Source organism: Sceloporus occidentalis, unplaced genomic scaffold, assembly GCF_023333645.1.
Source record: "Sceloporus occidentalis isolate IW3139 unplaced genomic scaffold, rSceOcc1.0.p SCAF_8, whole genome shotgun sequence".
Lineage (NCBI taxonomy): Eukaryota > Metazoa > Chordata > Lepidosauria > Squamata > Phrynosomatidae > Sceloporus > Sceloporus occidentalis.
In genome coordinates, this window is record NW_028316988.1 from 30,095,227 (window position 1) to 30,116,435 (window position 21,209).

The 21,209-nt window shown below is 46.5% G+C and overlaps 1 protein-coding gene across 1 annotated transcript; it reads right to left on the reverse strand.

Moving 5' to 3' along the window:
- Positions 1–286: 286 nt before the first annotated feature.
- Positions 287–21,133, reverse strand: LOC149308493 (coatomer subunit epsilon). Its single transcript, XM_089535842.1, has 10 exons — positions 20,945–21,133; positions 19,178–19,240; positions 17,339–17,439; positions 16,290–16,442; positions 10,415–10,468; positions 7,746–7,827; positions 4,471–4,626; positions 3,135–3,203; positions 1,556–1,630; positions 287–603 (listed from the first exon to the last, which is right to left on the reverse strand). The coding sequence occupies exons 1-10, from the start codon at positions 21,059–21,061 to the stop codon at positions 556–558; spliced, it is 918 nt and encodes a 305-aa protein (XP_089391968.1). The 5' UTR covers positions 21,062–21,133; the 3' UTR covers positions 287–555.
- Between the last annotated feature and the right edge of the window lie 76 nt (positions 21,134–21,209).

The window sequence follows — 21,209 nt, forward strand, 5'->3', positions numbered from 1 at the left end:
TGAGAATTTAAATGCTTTTTAACTTTTGCGTGCTGTGAATTTTTAACCATGTCATTAACCAAATTAAATCCAAAACTGGGGGGAAAGGAAGTATATAAATAGAAATAGAAAAATGTGCTTTGCTGGCAGAAATTTTCTGTTTCACTCCCCAGCACTGAAAGATGAATCAAGTGGCAGGAGATAGGAATGACCCTTTCTCTCCTACAGCAGGTCAGAACAGACAATATGGGACAGATAGCCTGATATAAGGCAGATAGGACGCTTGCGATTAAAACAGTCATGGAGGTAAACCTAATGGAGACTTTATTAGGAATATTTGAAGGTATAGCATCTGGCGGTTTCTCTGTTGGGCTGGGTTTTTTTTATTAATAGAAGCTCAAACTATGTACTGGAGACATCACAGGCAGAAACTTGAATTCCACACTGTTTGCTGCCAACAAGCACAAGGAAACCAATTCTGATAGTCCACAGTGAAGAGACCCATCTATACACCACAAGTATAAATTCCACTTTGCAAGATGCTGCCAGTTGGGTTTGACATCTATCCCAGGAGACTCAGGCACAGGGAACGTATTGCAATGCCAGGCGGTCAAAGTCATTCTCCTTTAAACCAAAAGAGACAGATAGAAGAGTTTTAAATGTTAAGTGGTAGAGAAGAAAAACTTCATCAGTTCAGATGCAAGAAGCAGCTGCGTAACCCAAAGCTCTCATGTGGCTATAAAGAATAGGTAGTGTCTGTTGCACCTCTATATGATTTCTTTTTTGCTCCATTCATAGCTGGGTAGAGGAGGTAATGCTATTGAATTCCTATGAGAGTAGTTGGTTTGATCACTTTTGATGCAGCACTGCAACAGAATTATTTTGCTCCAAGAGAAGGAGGCAACTTCTTGCTCTCTGAATAAGCCATGCTCAGGTAAGTGACTCACATAAGGACTCACAGAGGAGCTTCACAAAGGGTGCAAATCCTCATTTCCTTTATCTAATATAATTATATGTTACTTTCATAATTGGCTATTATGGGAAAAAATCTATAATCACTATTATTTCATGAGACTGGGTTTGTATGGCAATAAATTGTGAAGGAGGGAAGCCTACGCTGCTTTGTTCTTGCTGAACAAAAGGCTGGCAATAAATGCAAAAAAATAAGCATAAAATAAAAAATGATCAAGACAATTTTAAAAAGTCTTCCTTTTATGCACCTCAAAGGTTGGGCTGTGGCGTTGGAAGCAACGTTGGGTGGAGTCGGAGCCGACTTCAAAATAAAAACTTATAATATTAAAACAATATATGGTAAGCATATAATTTTATATTTATATTCCATCTTTTAAAAATATTAAATGCCTCGGAGTTGGCATCAGATGGTAGAAAAACAGAGGAATTGAAGTTGAAGGTTTGGTGTACAGACTCTACAGCCCTGCTTTCACATTCCCCAAAAATGGAGACTCAGCTGCCTTTGATTTTGTGTTTATCTGAACACAGATGCTGCTTTTGGTACTCAGCTAAAAGGCCCCCAAACTGAGGGGAAATGAGAGATGGGAGGAAAGGGTTGCATTACCTTGGCCTGGTATTCCTTTATGAAGGGGTGGTTTCTGTGGGCATCTTTTAGTTGTGACAAGTAGCGGTTGGTAACCTTGAAGAAAGAGAGATTAAGGAGGACAGAAAAAAGAACAACAACAAAAAGAGTTAGGAGAAATATAACAGAAATAGAATTAACAAAATGAGAAAGAAGAGTTCTATGATGAAGAATACTGCTATTTATTTACAGCATTTATATCCTACTTTACTGCTGGAAAAGCTCAGTGGCATCCATCAAACAGATAATGAAACAGTCTGTAAGCACATTTTGAATTAAGATCTTGTCCTGTGCTAATTTGGAGTCATCTAAAAATTTGAGAAGATGCCTTCTGTTCCATTATCTAAGCCATTTATATAGATGTTAAGTAACTCCGAGCCCAGCACAGACCCCTGTGTCAACCCACTAGTCTCTTCTCCCCATGATCTTCAGCATTCATACCCTGGCTCTACAGAAGAAGAGTGGCACACATTGTTAACAGCCACAAAAACAAGAAAACAGTCCCTGTCCTTAGACTGACAATCTGTAAAGACATGGCATAAAAGGGAGCAGGAAAGAGAACAAAGTGAAATAAAGGATATGGAGAAAAAGAAAGGGTGCAGGGCATGGACTCTCAGATGACTAAAACAAGGCCCAAAGGGGTTTTGGGGAGGGGTGGCGGGGGGAAGACTCTAAAATTGAGTTGTCTCTCACAGCCCAACCAGGAGATGCTGGGGATGGAACCCATGACCCCCTGTACACAAAGTAGCGGGAAGTCTGGCCAGCTACATCCTTTCCCCTAAGTCTGGTACAAGGCTGAAGCACCTCTAAAAATAAAGCAAGACTGTAGTCTTCAAGGATCCGATTTAAACAGACATTCAGGAAGGTGACTTTTTTCTGGAGCTGGTACTGGCTGCACTGAATGGAAGAGGCCCTCTAAGAGTTCAGGCAAGGACCTTTGCCAACCCAGATGGAGACTGAACTTGGAGCCTTCTGTGCAAACTTGGGTCCCCATCACTGCATACTTTCCAACATTTCAGACGAAAACTGAGACCCATGTGTGACCCAGCAACATCACAGTGTGGTCAAGATGGCAAAAGTTATTAATGAGGAGGAAGACACAATTTAAGAGGCTGAAGCTGTTTGCTTTTGCACAAGTCTACAAGGAAGGATAAGACTTTACCCTGCTCTCTCTTCAACCCCTGAGTGAGAATTCCTTTTGCACTTTGAACTCAGTTTGCATCGATGGAAGTTTAGCTAAGGACAACGGGAAGAAAATGAGAGGACAGAGAACTCGGGACATTTTAAAAGCAGCTGAAAAAGTGGGACAGCAGAAGATTATTCCTGCTATACTGGGACAGTTGGAGGGTATGCCACTAACCAATAGCTCTTCCACAGAAGCTGCTGACAGGGCTGAAGGACTGAAGTATTGGCTGTGAAGAAGGTGCCCACTACTATGCTCTGAAGTGCTGAAAATCTGGCAGTCTAGATTAAACATCCTGCCTCCCCCTTCCAGAACCACTCCTCTGAGAGAGAGAGAGAGAGAGAGAGAGAGAGAGAGAGAGAAAGAAGTTAGGCTCACCTCTGGAGGTTTCCCCAGGTGCTGTGAGAGAACAACAAAGTTGATCAAGGTCTCAGGATGGCTGCTGTCCTGTTAGACAAGGGGAAGTACAAAAGTCAGTCCTAGGTCAGTCTATTTGCTCACCTAACCTAGCACTTCTGGGTCTTCTACAAAAAGTCTTTTCCTAGTGCCCCATTCCTGATTCTTGTTTACAGAATTAAACCTAGGACCCTTGGCCTGCAAATATGGGGCTCTATCACTAAACTGTGAGCCTTCTCCAAAAGCAAGATGTCAGTCCTCATAGAATTATAGAGTTGGAAGAGACCCCAAAGGGCCAACCAGTCCAACCCCATTCTGCCACGCAGGAACTCACAATCAAAGCATCCCCGACAAATGGCCATCCAGCCTCTGCTTAAAGACATTCCTCATAGTTCTGAGGGGGGAAAACAACCCCAAAAACAACCAATTTAAGGAAGCTGCCCTTTGTAAAATGATTAAATTCTTTTAAATTGGAGCTCTGCCACTGAGCTACACTTTCGTAAATGAAGGAAGGCTCTAGTCCTCATGATTCTGAAAAAAAGGCACATGCAGAGACTAACAAAGGTATCTGTCTTATACTAGACAAGATCATTTGAGCAATCAGATTGCATAGAACATTTCTGGAGGCTCTTTCAGCTGTTTTAGACCTCCAAAATGCCTTCCAGGTCACTTCCTGTTGGAAAAGAGATCTAAAATAGCTCAGAAAGTGCAACAGGCATGGTGAAATTGCTCCCCCCGAGGGCTGTATTTGGGAGATGTTTGTATGTATGTACAGATGGATAGATAGATATGTATATGTATGTATGGAGGGGTGTGTAGATAGTGATGGGCCTTCTAGGCTCCCTGGAGGCCCAATGCAGCTCCCTAACCCCCAACAGGTATCCACTCTGGGGTGGGAAAAGGAAAGGGGCCAGGGACGAGATGCAACTCTTTAAACATTTTTCCAGCAAACAAAGTTGTTTAGTTCCAGGGGAGTCTATTCAGAAGTAAGCCCTAAGCAATCACTTTCTGGCATGAAAGGCACAGCACAACCTGGTTGCACACAACTGTTTTCTGAGCACCATCATCTTCATCATCACCCAGTCCTAAGACTGGCAGTCAAGGAAGCTTACCCATTAAAAAGACTTAATACAGCACAACAATTTAAAACAACATAACTCTCAAGGCCCTTTCCTTAACATACTTCAGTTCTAAAAGCCTGCTTGAATAAACAAGTCTTCGCCATCTGACAGAATGAGAGGAAGGAGGGGGCCATTTAAGCCTCCCTAGGGAGTGAGTTCCAAAGCATGGGGCAGCCCTGAGTCTTGGGAAAACTCACCTTGTCCAGGGCCTCTTGGAGCACACCTTCGGCATCATCCCACTTGCTCTGGGCCATATAGCAGGTGGCCTGTCCGTTCAACAGCAGGAGGGTGGGTGACCACTTCTCGGACATCTCCTGGAAGATGTAGTATGCGTCCTGCAGTTTCTCACTGCCCTGAAACAACCGACAGAAAAGGATGAAAGAATCAAAAGATGGGAAACCACAGTGAACATTCAATGCTTTTTACAGTTTGGAAGCACACCAGGGGCAATTCAGGACCCTAAAACTGGCAAGACTCACCCCTAGTGAGTCCAAGCCCTCTCTACCTTCAGTGCAGGATCTCCAGCTAAAGCATCCCCAGCAGAGAGCTGTCCAGTCTCTTTGAGAAGACCCCCAGAGAAAGAGATCCCACCACCTTTCTGGGTCACTGGTCCCATTACTCAACCACTTTTGCCATCAAAAAGATCCTCCACACATTCAGTTGAAACCTCCCCTCCTGTAACTTCAAACCCTTAGACCCGGTCCTATCCTCTGAGGCAGCAGATAACAAACCTGCTGCCTCCTCTCTGGGACAAAGACTCTTGTGTCCCATCCTATGTACTGTGTGTGCTATTGGACTACAACTCCCATTGCCCCCAAGTAGCTTGGCCAATGGGCAGGCATATTGGGAGTTGCAGGTCAACATATCCGGGGGGTGGAGGAGGAGGAGGGAAATTGATTTGCCATAGTTTTTCAGGGCTGTTTGCGTTTGAATGCCTTAAGAGGGTAAGTTCACGTAAGGCAACTGTTGGAGAGGGGAAAGCAAGGAAGCAGGATGAAGGGAAGGAGAGATTTCTGACTCTCTCTGGCAGTGTTAGAACTCAGCATTCCCCAATGAATTGGGATAGCAGAGACACAGCAGAAACAAATTTTGCAAAAAAGGAATCAGACCACTCAAGGCATAATGAGATTATGGAATCTGCTGACTGCCAAGAGACGCAACCAGGGTCATCGACTCTGATGGCTTCTAAAAAACGGATTAGCCAAATTAACAGAGAGCAGAGCCATCAACAGCTCTCAGTCACCACGATCACAGGCATCAAAACCCCTGGAGGTCAGCCTTCCTCTTCCTCTATTGCTGCTCATGGACTTCAGAGACATGTCAGATTTGATAAACATTACTTTTCTAGCGAGGGATTCTTGGTGTGATAGTCTAAGGGGGGAAAAAGGAGCAACAAATTCTGCCAAGAGTAAATCACCCATCTTTGGCTGTTGAAGAACACAGCTGTTGAAGGCTTTGGCCCTCTAGATGTTTGGACTACAACTCCCACCAGCTCCATTCAACATGGTAAGGGATTAGAGGAGTTGTAGGCAAAACATTATTATTATTATTATTATTATTATTATTATTATTAACCTTTATTTATAAAGCGCTGTAAATTTACACATCTGGAGGACCAAAGGTTCCCCACCAAAACTTTTGCAGCATACAGCTGAAGGAAAACAAGTGGCCTTCAAGGTTCCCAAAGGGAAATGCTGTAGAAATAGTCCATTCTCCTGACTATCCTGAATCTAGGAAAATTATATCTATGTAGAAGTGCAGGGAGAAAAACAACTTACTGTAAAAGATATTCATTATTTTTAAAGGATATGGACGCATAACGGAATTCTGCAACCAGGTGATGACAGCTGGCTGGAGAAACATTTAACAGAGAGAGGTGAGTAACCTTCTCTGATCATCATTTATTTGCATTTATTTATTTAATGAATATCTTAGCTTTCCCCTAATAGAGAACCCAAGGTGTCTCACAGCAGATTAAAAACAGACCCCAGCTAAAATCAATACCATACTGAAATGACAGTAGTAAACAAATCATATCAAAAATGGAACAGAATTAAAAACAGTTTAAAATCATTTCAAACATTTTAATGTTATTACATAATAATTTTATTAATTAAAAATCATAATTTGCATTAACAGTGAACTACATAACTTACTGTCTCGTTCAAATAATCTACTTCATAATAGTCCTTGTATTAAATAATCTTTTTCTTTTTAAATATCATGCCAAAAAGTTCTATGTTAATGGTCGGCCTTGATCTGCTGTTAAGTCCAAAACTTTGACCATTTAGTAAAAGACAATTTTGCAGAAATAAGGAATCTGCTTATTTAAAAAATAACAGGTGGGGAAAAAAGCTAAGTTTTGCATCCCACATGCTATGCAATTTCAGTTCCAGATATGGCTGAGATATCTTCAGCTAGTGCTGCTCTAAAAACTAGGACCATAGAGCAGAGGATTCAAACTACAGTGAAAGAGATTCTACCTCAACATTATGAAGACCTTCCTGACAGTAAGAGCTGTTTGATAGTGAAAGACGCTCCCGCAGAGTGTCGTGGAGTCTCCTTCTTTGGAGATTTTTAAAGAGGCCGGATGACTATTGAGAGTGTTTTGGTTGTGTGTTCCCACAAGGCAGGGGGTTGGATTGGATGGCCCTTATAACCTCTTCCAACCCTATGATTCTATGACACAAGGCTGTGATAGATGGGGTGATATGATAGTCCTGTTTAAATACTTGAAGGGATGCCATATTAAGGAGGGAGCAAGCTTGTTTTCTGCTGCTCCAGAGAACAGGATCTGGAACAATGGATGCAAGCTACAGGAAAAGAGATTCCACCTCAACATTAGGAGGAACTTCCTGAGAGTAAGGGCTGTTTAACAGTGGAACAAATTCCTTCCTCAGAGTGCAGTGCAGTCTCCTTCCTTAGAGATCTTCAAACAGAGGCTGGATGGCCATCTGTCAGGGATGCTTTGATTTAGATTTCCTGCATGGCAGAATGGGGTTGGACTGGATGGCCCTTGCGGTCTCTTCCAACTCTATGATTCTAGGAAATTCGGACTCAGACTATAAGCAGGGCCCATTCTATGATAGTTTACAGTTAAGAAAGATTTACTCTGGGCCTGATCCAGCAGCGCTCTGACTTGGTTTTTGTAAGGTAACTAAGCTGAATCTCCATAGTCCAAGGCAGTCTATTTCTTGCTAGCAGATGTTTGTCCATTATGTCACTGTTTCTGGCCAGCAAGTGCTGACCACAGGTTTTTTTTTAAAAACCAGGCCAAAACAGCACTGACAATTTAGCAGAAAATGGGATCGATGTCTTCCCCGACGTATTGCTCACAACACTTCTTAGACTACAACTCCCATCTCCAAAAGGCAGCACAAGGGCACCAAGTGCCAGCCATGCTGCTCTTTGAAGGCTATGCCTGTTTCCCCCTTTTCCTGTAAGGCCACAGAACATGGTACATGGTACTCACCATCGCGAGGTTTACCCATGCAGTTGCCAGCTGGGTGAGGGTGGCATCTTCATCTTGTTCCTGCATCTTTTTCAGCTCCTTCCTAAAAGTTGAATGGGAGAAAGGGATGAGTGAGAGGGACAGACAGCTCATGTGTCTGAAGATGAAAAGAAAGGGTGATGTGTCCTATTTTTCTCCTTCATAATTTAAGGGTCCAAGTGCCCCAAAAAGTGTGTGTGGCAGGGGCAATATTGCCATGTTCTCCTACAAACATGTCTGGTCCAGGAGAAGCTTTTCCCCCAACAGGAAGTGACCTGGAAATGGAGGGGAGCATTTCAAAACATGATTTTGTGACTTGGGGTTTCCTGGGAATCCAATACAGCCCCCGAACATCAAACACTTGCCCACTCCTACATTTGAGGGGCGAAATCAGATAATTCAAGACATGGACCTGTGTAGTCCAGCTGCAGCTCATCTGGAGTAGTTGTGGCCTTGCAGATATTTGTTGATATTTGCAAAACCCTCAACTGCTCATCATTGGCAGGGATGATGGTCACTGCAGGGTAAAATAATCTGGAGGGCCATATCTGGTCCGCCGTGTCCCTAACCTGCCTCCTCCAGCTATTCTGGACTGCAACTCCCATCATCCATTAGCAATGCCATGCTTGTTAGGGCAGATGGGAGCTGTGATTCAAAACAACTGGTGAGCACCAGGCAAGGGGACTGGTCTGCTACAATGGAACATTTATTTTCCATTACTAGCTATTTCAGGCCTCTTTGGAGGTACCAGAAACAAAAGACACCCCTACCCCTAATCTATGGGCCTAAGGAGATAGGACTTTGGGGGAAAATATGATGGCTATTTTTACATATCTGAAGAAATGCCATGGAGAAAAGGAAGCCATCTTGTTGCTCCAGAGACTAGAGCGAAAACTAATGGATTCAAATGACACCTAAACTTTGGGAAGAATTTATTTACTGTAGGTTTAATCATCCAACAGTGGAATGGACTGAGGGTGGTGGATTTTCCTTCTTTGGAGGCCTTTAAACTGAGATGAGAAGGGCATTCCTCAGGAGTACTGTAGTTGTGCATTCCTGAATGGTAGGATGTCCCTTGTGGTCCTTTTCAATTCTATGGCTCTAAAACATGAACCAATGGATTCAAATGACAAGAAAAGAGGTTCCACCTAAACACGAGGAAGAACTTCTTTTACTGATAAAAGAGCTGTTCAACAGCAGAATGAGTTGCCATGGAAGGTGGTGGACTCTCCAATTGTGGATGATTTTGAGCAGGGGTTGGATGGCTATCTCTCAGGAGTGCTTCCCTTGCATGTTCCTATATATCAGGAGACTGGATTAGCTGGCCTTTGTGGTCCCTTCCAATTTTAAGATTCTATGGCACTCCGCTATCATCCCATCCTTGGATCACTGCACACGAAGCTGGTCCTGAGTAAACTCTCTCTTTTAAATGGGAGAAAGCCCTTTGTAACCCAACCTTCACATCACAACTGCCCACCACTCCCCAAGGGAAAGAGCAGAAGATGTTTTCATTCTGCTGTTCTCCTGAGTACATTTTCTGTTTCACACAGGAGGGTAAATTCAAGCTGCCTGGTTTTATTTTCACAGCCTGAACCGGCTGCACACTCTGCATTGCCCTGGCAATAACATTATCATTGTTTTTTAAAATGTTTGACTCAGAGGCAGCACAGAACTACAGAGGTAGAAAAGCTAACCACATTGCATAAACAAGTACAAAATGCAGAATATGTATTCAGTGTAAAGACATAAGTATCTATTGTATTAACAAACAGTGTCTCCAATACTAGAAAGGAGAGAGAAAAACATGAAATGATCATGCGGCAGAAGTAAGCAAACATCCAATGTGGTGTAAGAATCTATCCCAATTCTTTCCATGTTATTTCTTCTTGTGGCACCAAATGCCTTTGGGAACACATCAACTTCATTAACTGAGGTATACCTGTATATCATGTCCTAAATCCAAAGCTCTCAGGGCACTTTACAATAAAAACAATGTTTCAACATCAGTACAAGACGATATTTCAATAATTTAAAAAATCAATATTAAAATCAATAGTCTCAACTACTAGAGTAGACCCAGTGATTCAATGGGAACATGGTAATACAACCCTTCGGTAAGTTCCATTAGTTCAGTAGATCTAATTCATCTGAGAGCAGCAAATGGATTGAAGCCAAAATTGTTAATTCATTAATCTATGCATGGCAGGAAGAATTTCTATAAAATACTGTATTACTATTTTATGTTACGTGTCTGCAAGACTCTTGGCCTGCTGAAAAACATTCAACATGGTTTGATATGTCAGTATACGACAATAACATACATGAAAATATATGACAATCCTGCTGCTTTCTGAAATGTGTCAAATATGAGAATAAGTAAAATACATAAAATACACAAGCAGGTTGATAACTTTTACCAGTATGCAAACTGTGTAACTACTGATACATTTCTGAGTGAACCAAGGTCACAGATAAGGATTGGGGATTGACATTATCCTCCAAGTGACCAAAAAGGCAAAGATACCAAAACAACCATGCTCTGGTTGCTGCAAGCAAGGACAGCATGCTGGACTAAGAGGAGACATGTGAGATGTTGGAGGAGTGGTGCAGACAGTGGCAGAAAGCAACTGTTCCAGGACTTTGGAACCTACCGGGCCAAATCCAGACGATCTAGTTTCAGCAGGATCTGGATGGTCATTGCCATGCTAGAAAGAAAATGACAGGGGGGAGAAAAAAGTAGAGGTTTACTCCTAATTTTCTGGAAGCGTTTGTATATTTTTTATGTCATTTGATACTGTTTTTAGCTAGTTGATTTTAATTATATTTATTGTAAAATCTTTTAAATGATTTTATCTGTGAGCCACCTTGGGTCACTTTCTGGGAGAAAAGCAGCATAGAAATGAGGTAAAATAAAGTAAATAAATAAGTGATGGCCATATGGTGGATCTATACATACAGAGAACTGGGAATCCAAAGACCATCAAGCCCATGCCCAGCAGCAGAGGAAGCCACTGCTAAAGCATCCTTAGAAGTGGCCATTAAATTCTGATCAAGGAGTACACCACCTTCTGAGGATGCTTCACTGTGAAAAATTCTTACTATCAGGAAGCTCTTCCTAATGTTTAGTTGGAAACTCCTTCCTTTTTCTCTCTCTGTTTCGCTGTTCATGCATGCTAGTAATGGAGCCTGGAGGGAGCTTCTGTTTACCTTGCCTGTTTCAGGCAAGCACACCCAGCTACAATAGGATTGTACTCTTTCCCAAATGATTTACTGCATTTTTGCAACCCAGCACCAAAGGTCTATGTTTCTCCAGCCCTCCTTTACTGTCACCCTCCCACAGCTGATGCTCCTTTAAAAATTCCTAGCTAGATGGAGGATGACAGGAAAAAAGCGAGGCTGGGCTGGCATAAAAAGACTTTGGCTGGAATTCACTGAGGGACATAGACTTGTGTAAGTTAAGCTACATATACATGGCCAAAAAGTCACCATTGCAGAATGGACACATTTTGCTGATAGTGATGGCTGTGGCACTGCACACACAACATGTTCCATGTACTCTGTCTGTGCAAGTTGCGCACTGTGGTTGAGCGATCAGGCAGACCCAGCAACATCAGGGACAGCTTGAAGGAAGAGGCCCCTCCCTCTTCAACTGTCATCTCGGCCTCAGAGGGAGCCATCAGGCAGACCCAGCAACATCTTGGACTGCCTGAAGGAACAGGCCCCTCCCTCCTCAACTGTCATCTCGGCCTCAGAGGGAGCCATCAGGCAGACCCAGCAACATCAGGGACTGCCTGAAGGAAGAGGCCCCTCCCTCCTCAACTGTCATCTCGGCCTCAGAGGGAGCGATCAGGCAGACCAGCAACATCTTGGACTGCCTGAAGGAAGAGGCCCCTCCCTCCTCAACTGTCATCTCGGCCTCAGAGGGAGCGATCAGGCAGACCAGCAACATCTTGGACTGCCTGAAGGAAGAGGCCCCTCCCTCCTCAACTGTCATCTCGGCCTCAGAGGGAGCGATCAGGCAGACCCAGCAACATCACGGACTGCCTGAAGGAAGAGGCCCCTCCCTCCTCAACTGTCATCTCGGCCTCAGAGGGAGCGATCAGGCAGACCCAGCAACATCAGGGACTGCCTGAAGGAAGAGGCCCCTCCCTCTTCAACTGTCATCTCGGCCTCAGAGGGAGCGATCAGGCAGATCCAGCAACATCTTGGACTGCCTGAAGGAAGAGGCCCCTCCCTCCTCAACTGTCATCTCGGCCTCAGAGGGAGCCATCAGGCAGACCCAGCAACATCTTGGACTGCCTGAAGGAAGAGGCCCCTCCCTCCTCAACTGTCATCTCGGCCTCACAGGGAGCCATCAGGCAGACCAGCAACATCTTGGACTGCCTGAAGGAAGAGGCCCCTCCCTCCTCAACTGTCATCTCGGCCTCAGAGGGAGCCATCAGGCAGACCCAGCAACATCTTGGACTGCCTGAAGGAAGAGGCCCCTCCCTCCTCAACTGTCATCTCGGCCTCAGAGGGAGCCATCAGGCAGACCCAGCAAAATCTTGGACTGCCTGAAGGAAGAGGCCCCTCCCTCTTCAACTGTCATCTCGGCCTCAGAGGGAGCGATCAGGCAGACCAGCAACATCTTGGACTGCCTGAAGGAAGAGGCCCCTCCCTCCTCAACTGTCATCTCGGCCTCAGAGGGAGCCATCAGGCAGACCCAGCAACATCTTGGACTGCCTGAAGGAAGAGGCCCCTCCCTCCTCAACTGTCATCTCGGCCTCAGAGGGAGGGATCAGGCAGACCAGCAACATCTTGGACTGCCTGAAGGAAGAGGCCCCTCCCTCCTCAACTGTCATCTCGGCCTCAGAGGGAGCGATCAGGCAGACCCAGCAACATCACGGACTGCCTGAAGGAAGAGGCCCCTCCCTCCTCAACTGTCATCTCGGCCTCAGAGGGAGCGATCAGGCAGACCCAGCAACATCAGGGACTGCCTGAAGGAAGAGGCCCCTCCCTCTTCAACTGTCATCTCGGCCTCAGAGGGAGCGATCAGGCAGATCCAGCAACATCTTGGACTGCCTGAAGGAAGAGGCCCCTCCCTCCTCAACTGTCATCTCGGCCTCAGAGGGAGCCATCAGGCAGACCCAGCAACATCAGGGACTGCCTGAAGGAAGAGGCCCCTCCCTCCTCAACTGTCATCTCGGCCTCAGAGGGAGCGATCAGGCAGACCCAGCAACATCTTGGACTGCCTGAAGGAAGAGGCCCCTCCCTCTTCAACTGTCATCTCGGCCTCAGAGGGAGCGATCAGGCAGACCCAGCAACATCTCGGACTGCCTGAAGGAAGAGGCCCCTCCCTCCTCAACTGTCATCTCGGCCTCACAGGGAGCCATCAGGCAGACCCAGCAACATCTTGGACTGCCTGAAGGAAGAGGCCCCTCCCTCCTCAACTGTCATCTCGGCCTCAGAGGGAGCCATCAGGCAGACCCAGCAACATCTTGGACTGCCTGAAGGAAGAGGCCCCTCCCTCCTCAACTGTCATCTCGGCCTCAGAGGGAGCGATCAGGCAGACCAGCAACATCTTGGACTGCCTGAAGGAAGAGGCCCCTCCCTCCTCAACTGTCATCTCGGCCTCAGAGGGAGCCATTAGGCAGACCCAGCAAAATCTTGGACTGCCTGAAGGAAGAGGCCCCTCCCTCTTCAACTGTCATCTCGGCCTCAGAGGGAGCGATCAGGCAGACCAGCAACATCTTGGACTGCCTGAAGGAAGAGGCCCCTCCCTCCTCAACTGTCATCTCGGCCTCAGAGGGAGCCATCAGGCAGACCCAGCAACATCTTGGACTGCCTGAAGGAAGAGGCCCCTCCCTCCTCAACTGTCATCTCGGCCTCAGAGGGAGCCATCAGGCAGACCAGCAACATCTTGGACTGCCTGAAGGAAGAGGCCCCTCCGTCCTCAACTGTCATCTCGGCCTCAGAGGGAGCCATCAGGCAGACCAGCAACATCACGGACTGCCTGAAGGAAGAGGCCCCTCCCTCCTCAACTGTCATCTCGGCCTCAGAAGGAGCGATCAGGCAGACCCAGCAACATCACGAACTGCCTGAAGGAAGAGGCCCCTCCCTCCTCAACTGTCATCTCGGCCTCAGAGGGAGCGATCAGGACGACCAGCAACATCTTGGACTGCCTGAAGGAAGAGGCCCCTCCCTCCTCAACTGTCATCTCGGCCTCAGAGGGAGCGATCAGGCAGACCCAGCAACATCTTGGACTGCCTGAAGGAAGAGGCCCCTCCGTCCTCAACTGTCATCTCGGCCTCAGAGGGAGCCATCAGGCAGACCAGCAACATCACGGACTGCCTGAAGGAAGAGGCCCCTCCCTCCTCAACTGTCATCTCGGCCTCAGAAGGAGCGATCAGGCAGACCCAGCAACATCACGGACTGCCTGAAGGAAGAGGCCCCTCGCTCCTCAACTGTCATCTTGGCCTCAGAGGGAGCGATCAGGCCGACCCAGCAACATCTTGGACTGCCTGAAGGAAGAGGCCCCTCCCTCCTCAACTGTCATCTCGGCCTCAGAGGGAGCCATCAGGCAGACCCAGCAACATCTTGGACTGCCTGAAGGAAGAGGCCCCTCCCTCCTCAACTGTCATCTCGGCCTCAGAGGGAGCGATCAGGCAGACCCAGCAACATCTTGGACTGCCTGAAGGAAGAGGCCCCTCCCTCCTCAACTGTCATCTCGGCCTCAGAGGAAGCGATCAGGCAGACCAGCAACATCTTGGACTGCCTGAAGGAAGAGGCCCCTCCCTCCTCAACTGTCATCTCGGCCTCAGAGGGAGCCATCAGGCAGACCCAACAACATCAGGGACTGCCTGAAGGAAGAGGCCCCTCCCTCCTCAACTGTCATCTCGGCCTCAGAGGGAGCCATCAGGCAGACCCAGCAACATCAGGGACTGCCTGAAGGAAGAGGCCCCTCCCTCCTCAACTGTCATCTCGGCCTCAGAGGGAGCCATCAGGCAGACCCAGCAACATCTTGGACTGCCTGAAGGAAGAGGCTCCTCCCTCCTCAACTGTCATCTCGGCCTCAGAGGGAGCCATCAGGCAGACCCAGCAACATCTTGGACTGCCTGAAGGAAGAGGCTCCTCCCTCCTCAACTGTCATCTCGGCCTCAGAGGGAGCCATCAGGCAGTCCCAGCAACATCTTGGACTGCCTGAAGGAAGAGGCCCCTCCCTCCTCAACTGTCATCTCGGCCTCAGAGGGAGCCATCAGGCAGACCCAGCAACATCTTGGACTGCCTGAAGGAAGAGGCCCCTCCCTCCTCAACTGTCATCTCGGCCTCAGAGGGAGCCATCAGGCAGACCAGCAACATCTTGGACTGCCTGAAGGAAGAGGCCCCTCCCTCCTCAACTGTCATCTCGGCCTCAGAGGGAGCCATCAGGCAGACCCAGCAACATCTTGGACTGCCTGAAGGAAGAGGCTCCTCCCTCCTCAACTGTCATCTCGGCCTCAGAGGGAGAGATCAGGCAGACCCAACAACATCAGGGACTGCCTGAAGGAAGAGGCCCCTCCCTCCTCAACTGTCATCTCGGCCTCAGAGGGAGCCATCAGGCAGACCCAGCAACATCAGGGACTGCCTGAAGGAAGAGGCCCCTCCCTCCTCAACTGTCATCTCGGCCTCAGAGGGAGCGATCAGGCAGACCCAGCAACATCTTGGACTGCCTGAAGGAAGAGGCCCCTCCCTCCTCAACTGTCATCTCGGCCTCAGAGGGAGCCATCAGGCAGACCCAGCAACATCAGGGACTGCCTGAAGGACGAGACTTCTCCCTCCTTTAACTGTTTAACTTTTGTATTGTATTACAATTTTCACTGTACACCGCTATGATCATTGCGGAATAGCAGTCTATAAATAAAACGTATTATTATTATTATTATTATTATCCTATACTTTCCATTGTGTTTATGCACTGTGTACTGTGAATTCCACAATGGCATCCAGTCACTGACATGTGTTGCACAATGTTGCCATTCCATCTGAGGGCTGCGTAGTATGTCAGTATGTAGATATTTATATTACACGAAGGGGATATTACAAGAGCCAGCATGCATTAGTGCTTTGAGTGTAGGACTACGCTCAATGGAGACCAGGGTTCAAATCCCCGCTGGGCCAAAGAAACTCACTGGGTAACCTTGGGCAAGTCACATACCCTCACCTCAGAGGATGCTGGTACTACAGCCGCAAGGTTGTGAATTTGATCCCAGGGCTCCTAGGTTGACTCAGCCTTCCATCCTTTCATAGGTTGGTAAAATGAGTATCCAGCTTGTTGAGGGCAATCGTCTTACAGATCGTAAACCGCTTAGGGAGTGCTGAGGTCACTATTAAGTAGTATAGAAATGTAAATGCTATTGCTTCTTAACAAATCCAGCCAAGAAAACCCTGTGATCAATTTGCCTTAGGGTTGCCATCCGCTGTAACTGACTTGAAGGCACATAGCAAGTGGATGTTAGATTTAGATCTCTTATAAAAAAGAGCTTCTGTGTCAAAGGCTTTTTCACTCACCACTCTAGGCTTTCCCCCTGGTGCAAGGCACGCAATGCAGCATCAGGATTCTGGTCATGGAAGTAGACAGAAGCCGCCATCAGCAGGAAAGTTGTATTGGTGATATCCACACTCTTGGCCATCTTCTTATCCAACTCAGCCACAATCGCATCCCTTGAAGGAACAACACAGGGGTGAACATCAGGAAAATAGAAGCAAGGTGGCCTACCTTCAGGCGGCTACCGTTTCTCTTGCAGCTCAAGAGACATTCTGGCCAGGCACTCTGGGCAGAATTTGATATAGTCATGCATAAAGGAAGAGCAGGCAACTTTGTCATACCTGAGGGTCAGTTTTCTGACCATTACAACCACAAGCACTGCCACAAAATTGTCAATAAGCAAACAAAATACAACCACAAGTGGGTGAAAGTCAAATTTTGGTTTTCAAAAACGTGTATTAAAAAAAAATGCAGAGGAGACCTGTGATTCATTTAAATAGCCCTGAGATCTTTGGATATAGGGCAGGATATAAATACTGTAATAAATGCAACAAAATAAATGGTAACTCCTGAAAAGTTACAAGAGGCAATTCAGATCATTTTGTCTGCACTGAATTGGAAGTGGCCACAAGTCCAAGCTCCCTGCCAAATCAGGAATCCAAAGCTAAACCACCCATTAAAGAGGGCCATCCAACTCTGCCTTAAAAACTCCACCTCAAACAAAACAAATCACTACTCCTCAAAAGTTTGGAGACGCCATCAATCAATGTGTGGACAATTCTCATGTAGATAGACTAAGGTCCAAAACAAACTACAGAAATAATCCACTTTGAGACTGCTTTAATTGCCCTGGCTGAATACTAGGGAATTCTGGGAACTGTACTTTTGTGAGACATTTACTCTTCAAGCAAGCTAAGGTTTAGGAATAATTCTTTTAGAGAATGGTGGTGGGGAACCCATACACAAACTGGGAAACCATCAGACAATGAGGTCAAGAGGAAGAGAGTGTGACTAGTTGGGGAAGCAGAGGGACTTGACTGGCTAAGCTATGGCATTCCACTACCAATCTCACCTTCTGCTCTCATTGGAGAGGTATTCTGCAAACATCCGCACAGCCTGAAGTTCTGGACATGAGCTCGGCTTGATTTCATCTAGTACCACACCGTATTTTCGCTGTAGAAAAGGAGAAGATCTCATTAGTTACACACCACAAAACTGAATTAGCTAGGACAAAAAGCAAAAATAAAGGGGCACTGTGAATCTTTCCAAAGCTGCAGGACTATCAGGACAAAGGAAATATAGTGCAGCCTTGGTAGCTTGGCATCTCATCAAAAAAGATTCTAGAGTATATCATTAGACAACATGTAAGCTCTTAGAAAGGCATGTCATGATCTCTAAATGACAAAATGGATTTCTCAAAAACAAGTCATCAGGCTAGACTAATCGTATATCTTTTTTGAGAGTTACAAGCTTGGTAAATGAAGGGAATGATGTGGATGAAGTGTATCTTGATTTCAGTAAGGCCTTTGACAAGGTTTCCCATGACATGCTTGCGAGAAAGTTCATAAAATGCATGCTAGACAACGCAACTGTTAGGTGGATTTGTAACTGGTTGATCCATCGAACCCAAGGGGTGGTCACCAATGATTCCACTTCACCCTGGAGAGAAGTGACCAGCGGGGTGCCACAGGGTTCTGTCCTGGGCCCGGGTGCTATTCAACATCTTTATCAATTATTTAGATGAAGGAATAGAGGGCATGCTTATCAAATTTGCAGATGACACCAAATTAGAAGGGCCTAGCCTAGAGGGCAGGAGCAGCATTCAAAATTTCCTTAACGAATTAGAAAGCTTGGCTAAAACTAACGAAATGAACATCAACGGTGACAAACTACATTTAGCAAGAAAGAAAAATGAAAGGTTCACATATAGGATGAGTGACACCTGGCTTGACAACAGTACATGAAAAAGGCTCTGGAAATCTTAGTAGACCACAAGCTGTACATGAGTCAGCAGCTAAAAAAAACAACCTCCTCATGAATCCACCTAAAGCTCTTTCTTCCTATGTCTTCTACAGATGTTGCTGAACTACAAAGCCCCATTAGTCCCAAACATCAGAAACAGCAGTTGGGTTGAAAAGATTCCCTCAACATCTGGAAAGAAGAGCCTAAAACTGTGCCAGCCTACCCACCAACCTGAGCACTCCGGATATGCTGTAATATAACTTCAATTACCCAAGCCAGTATGTGTGCTTATTCTTATGCTATGCTAAAGTTGCCAGGGTCCCCCAGCCCAAGCAGCCCAACCCATTGCTCAATGTGAGGACTCTAGAAAGAGCAGTGATTCCCAAACTTTGGCCTTCCAGGTGTTTTGGATCTCAGCTCCCAGAAGCCTCAGCCATGTTAGCCAATGGTCTGGGACTCTGTGAGCTGAAGTTCAAAACATCTGGAAGGCCAGCTTTTGGGAATCACTGAGTTAGAGCATACCTGGCAGGTAGCCTGCCAGCCTGTCTGTAACACAGGGGCCAGATGAACCATTTTGGAAGCACTCTAGGAAGGAACATGCAGACAGATTCAGAATCTCAGCCCAGTGACACATGTCACTGATTTAGGAAGACCAGACAAGCCTGCAAGTCGCTTTCTCTAAGGGCCTGTACAGACAGGCCAAAATAAAGCTGCTTCGGGTCACTTTGGAGGTATGCTGTTTAAATGCTGCATGCGTCATAAGAGTCCAGAAGCCGTGCCAAAGCCATGCTCCAGTACTAAGGACTGGAGCGCAGCTTTGGCGCAGCTTCCAGCCTCTTAAAACGCGAGTGTCATTTAAACAGCATACCTCCAAAGTGACCTGAAGCAGCTTTATTTTGGCCTGTCTGTTCAGGCCCTAATCCACCATAAGACAAACTATTAGCCTTACCTGGGCAATGTAGGCACGGTACAGGAAAATGTCCCTCTCTACTTCTTTTTCAGGGCTGGATGGCTAAAGAGACAAAGAAGGGGAAGAAACGTTACCATTGGTGCAAAAAATAAAACAAAAATAAAAACAAAAAACCTGAAATAGCAAAATACAAAGTCACTCATGGATTTTGTTACTTGCAAGCTGAATGTGGCCTAAAATATGGAAGTGTGGAATATCTTACTGGAACTGTATCTTCCTGAATTGTAATCTAGAATTGAAATGTCACAACATTACTGAGGAAGACGATTTAAGTTGAAATGGCCTCAAAACTCCGGAGGTAGCTGTCCGCTACCTAGTGACAGTATCAATGCTACTTGCACCAATGCTACCGGTGCTTCTACTACCCCTTATATACTACTACCTTGATTACCAACAGAAATACCACCACAGTGTAATCTTCACAAGGCGACTTATCTTGGTTCTCCAGGACACTGCCAGGATTGCTGGGCTTTTTTATTCAATTGGAATTACTGGGATTTCACCCTACATTGACTGTGATGAAGTCACCGGAGTAAACAGAAGAACTTGTCATTGCAGCACCTTATATCCTTGCAAGGTGTGTGGCGGCTGAAAGCAATATTCAGTTTCTATCCTATACAATCAGCATCTAGTTTCCCTGAACGTAATGAGAAAAAGACCCAGAAGGTGAACTTGGCCTCAGTGAGAAGAATGCTGAAGAACGGTTTTTCATGATGGGGTAAAAAGGACAGAGCGACATCTTTGAAGGATGCCTGATGGTGCCTGGTTCTGCTTTAAGTCATAATAAATAAGTGATCAGTGCCTGGGAGAAGGTTGAACCAAAGGCTTACAGAAACATCATAGAATCGTGGAGTTGGAAGAGACCCCAAGAAGGGCTCTGATCCAGTCCAACCCCCTTCTTCTGCCATGCAGGAACTCTCCATCAAAGCATCCCCATTGACAGATGGCCATCTAGCCTCTGCTTAAAGACCTCCAAGGACGGAGACTCCACCACAATCTCCGAGGAAGGAGTCTGTTCCATTGTCAAACAGCCCTTACTCTCAGAGAGTTCCTGCTAATGTTGAGCTGGAATCTCTTTCCCTGGAGCTTCCTTCCATTGCTCCATTGGATCCTATTCTCTGGAGCAGCAGAAAACAAGCTTGCTTCCTCCTCAATATGGCATCCCTTCAAGTATTTAAACAGGGCTCTCATATCCTCTCATAACCTTCTCTTCTCCAGGCTAAACATCCCCACCTCCTTAAGTCCTTCCTCATAGGGCTTCATGGTTTCCAGACCCCTCACCATTTTAGTCACTCTCCTTTGGACACATGGCTCCACTTTCTCAATGTACTTTTTTAACTGTTTTGCCCAGAACTGGACACACTATTATTCCAGGTGGGGCCTGACCAAAGCAGAATATAGTGGCACTATTACTTCTCTTGATCTAGACACTATACTCCTATTGATGCAGCCTAAAATAGCATTGGCCTTTTCAGCTGCCGCATCACACTGTTCACTCATGTTCAACTTGTGGTCTACTTGGACTCATAGATCCCTTTCACACGTAGAAATCTGTCATTCAGCCAGGCGTCTCCCATAATCCTATAGCCTTCCTTTATTCGTTAACCTCCGTACTTAATGATATATAGGGTACCTATTCGTTGGCGCCTCAGGAAAAGGAGACAACCTTATCCTTAATAGACCCACTTCAGTCGCCCTTTGGACTCCAACTCCCAGCCTCCTTTGCGCCTGTTTGCCCCTCCTCACCTTCACGCGCTGTGCCTCGTTAATGGCGGCCTGCGAAGCCCCGATGAAGAAGCTGTTCCTGACGTCGAAGAGCTCGTCCGCCTCGCCTTGGCCGCCACTGCCGCCGCCGCCCGCCATCACGCCGGCCCTGACACGTCTCCTACCTCAGAGGCCACGCCTCCGACGCAAAGCACAGAGTTGTCTTGGTTTGCCTCCTATTGGCTGGCTCCCTCTCGCCCCGCCTCCTTCCTGTCCCCGAAGGACCAATCACGAGCATGCTGTCAGT

Excerpts from the sequence above, each read along its gene's own strand:
- LOC149308493 (XM_089535842.1), bottom strand. The coding sequence starts at position 21,061 with ATGGCGGGCGGCGGCGGCAGTGGCGGCCAAGGCGAGGCGGACGAGCTC. Across the intron at positions 4,627-7,745 it reads CATGGGTAAACCTCGCGATG|GGCAGTGAGAAACTGCAGGA; the intron begins GTGAGTACCATG and ends CGGTTGTTTCAG. Across the intron at positions 3,204-4,470 it reads TCCAAGAGGCCCTGGACAAG|GACAGCAGCCATCCTGAGAC; the intron begins GTGAGTTTTCCC and ends CTTGTCTAACAG.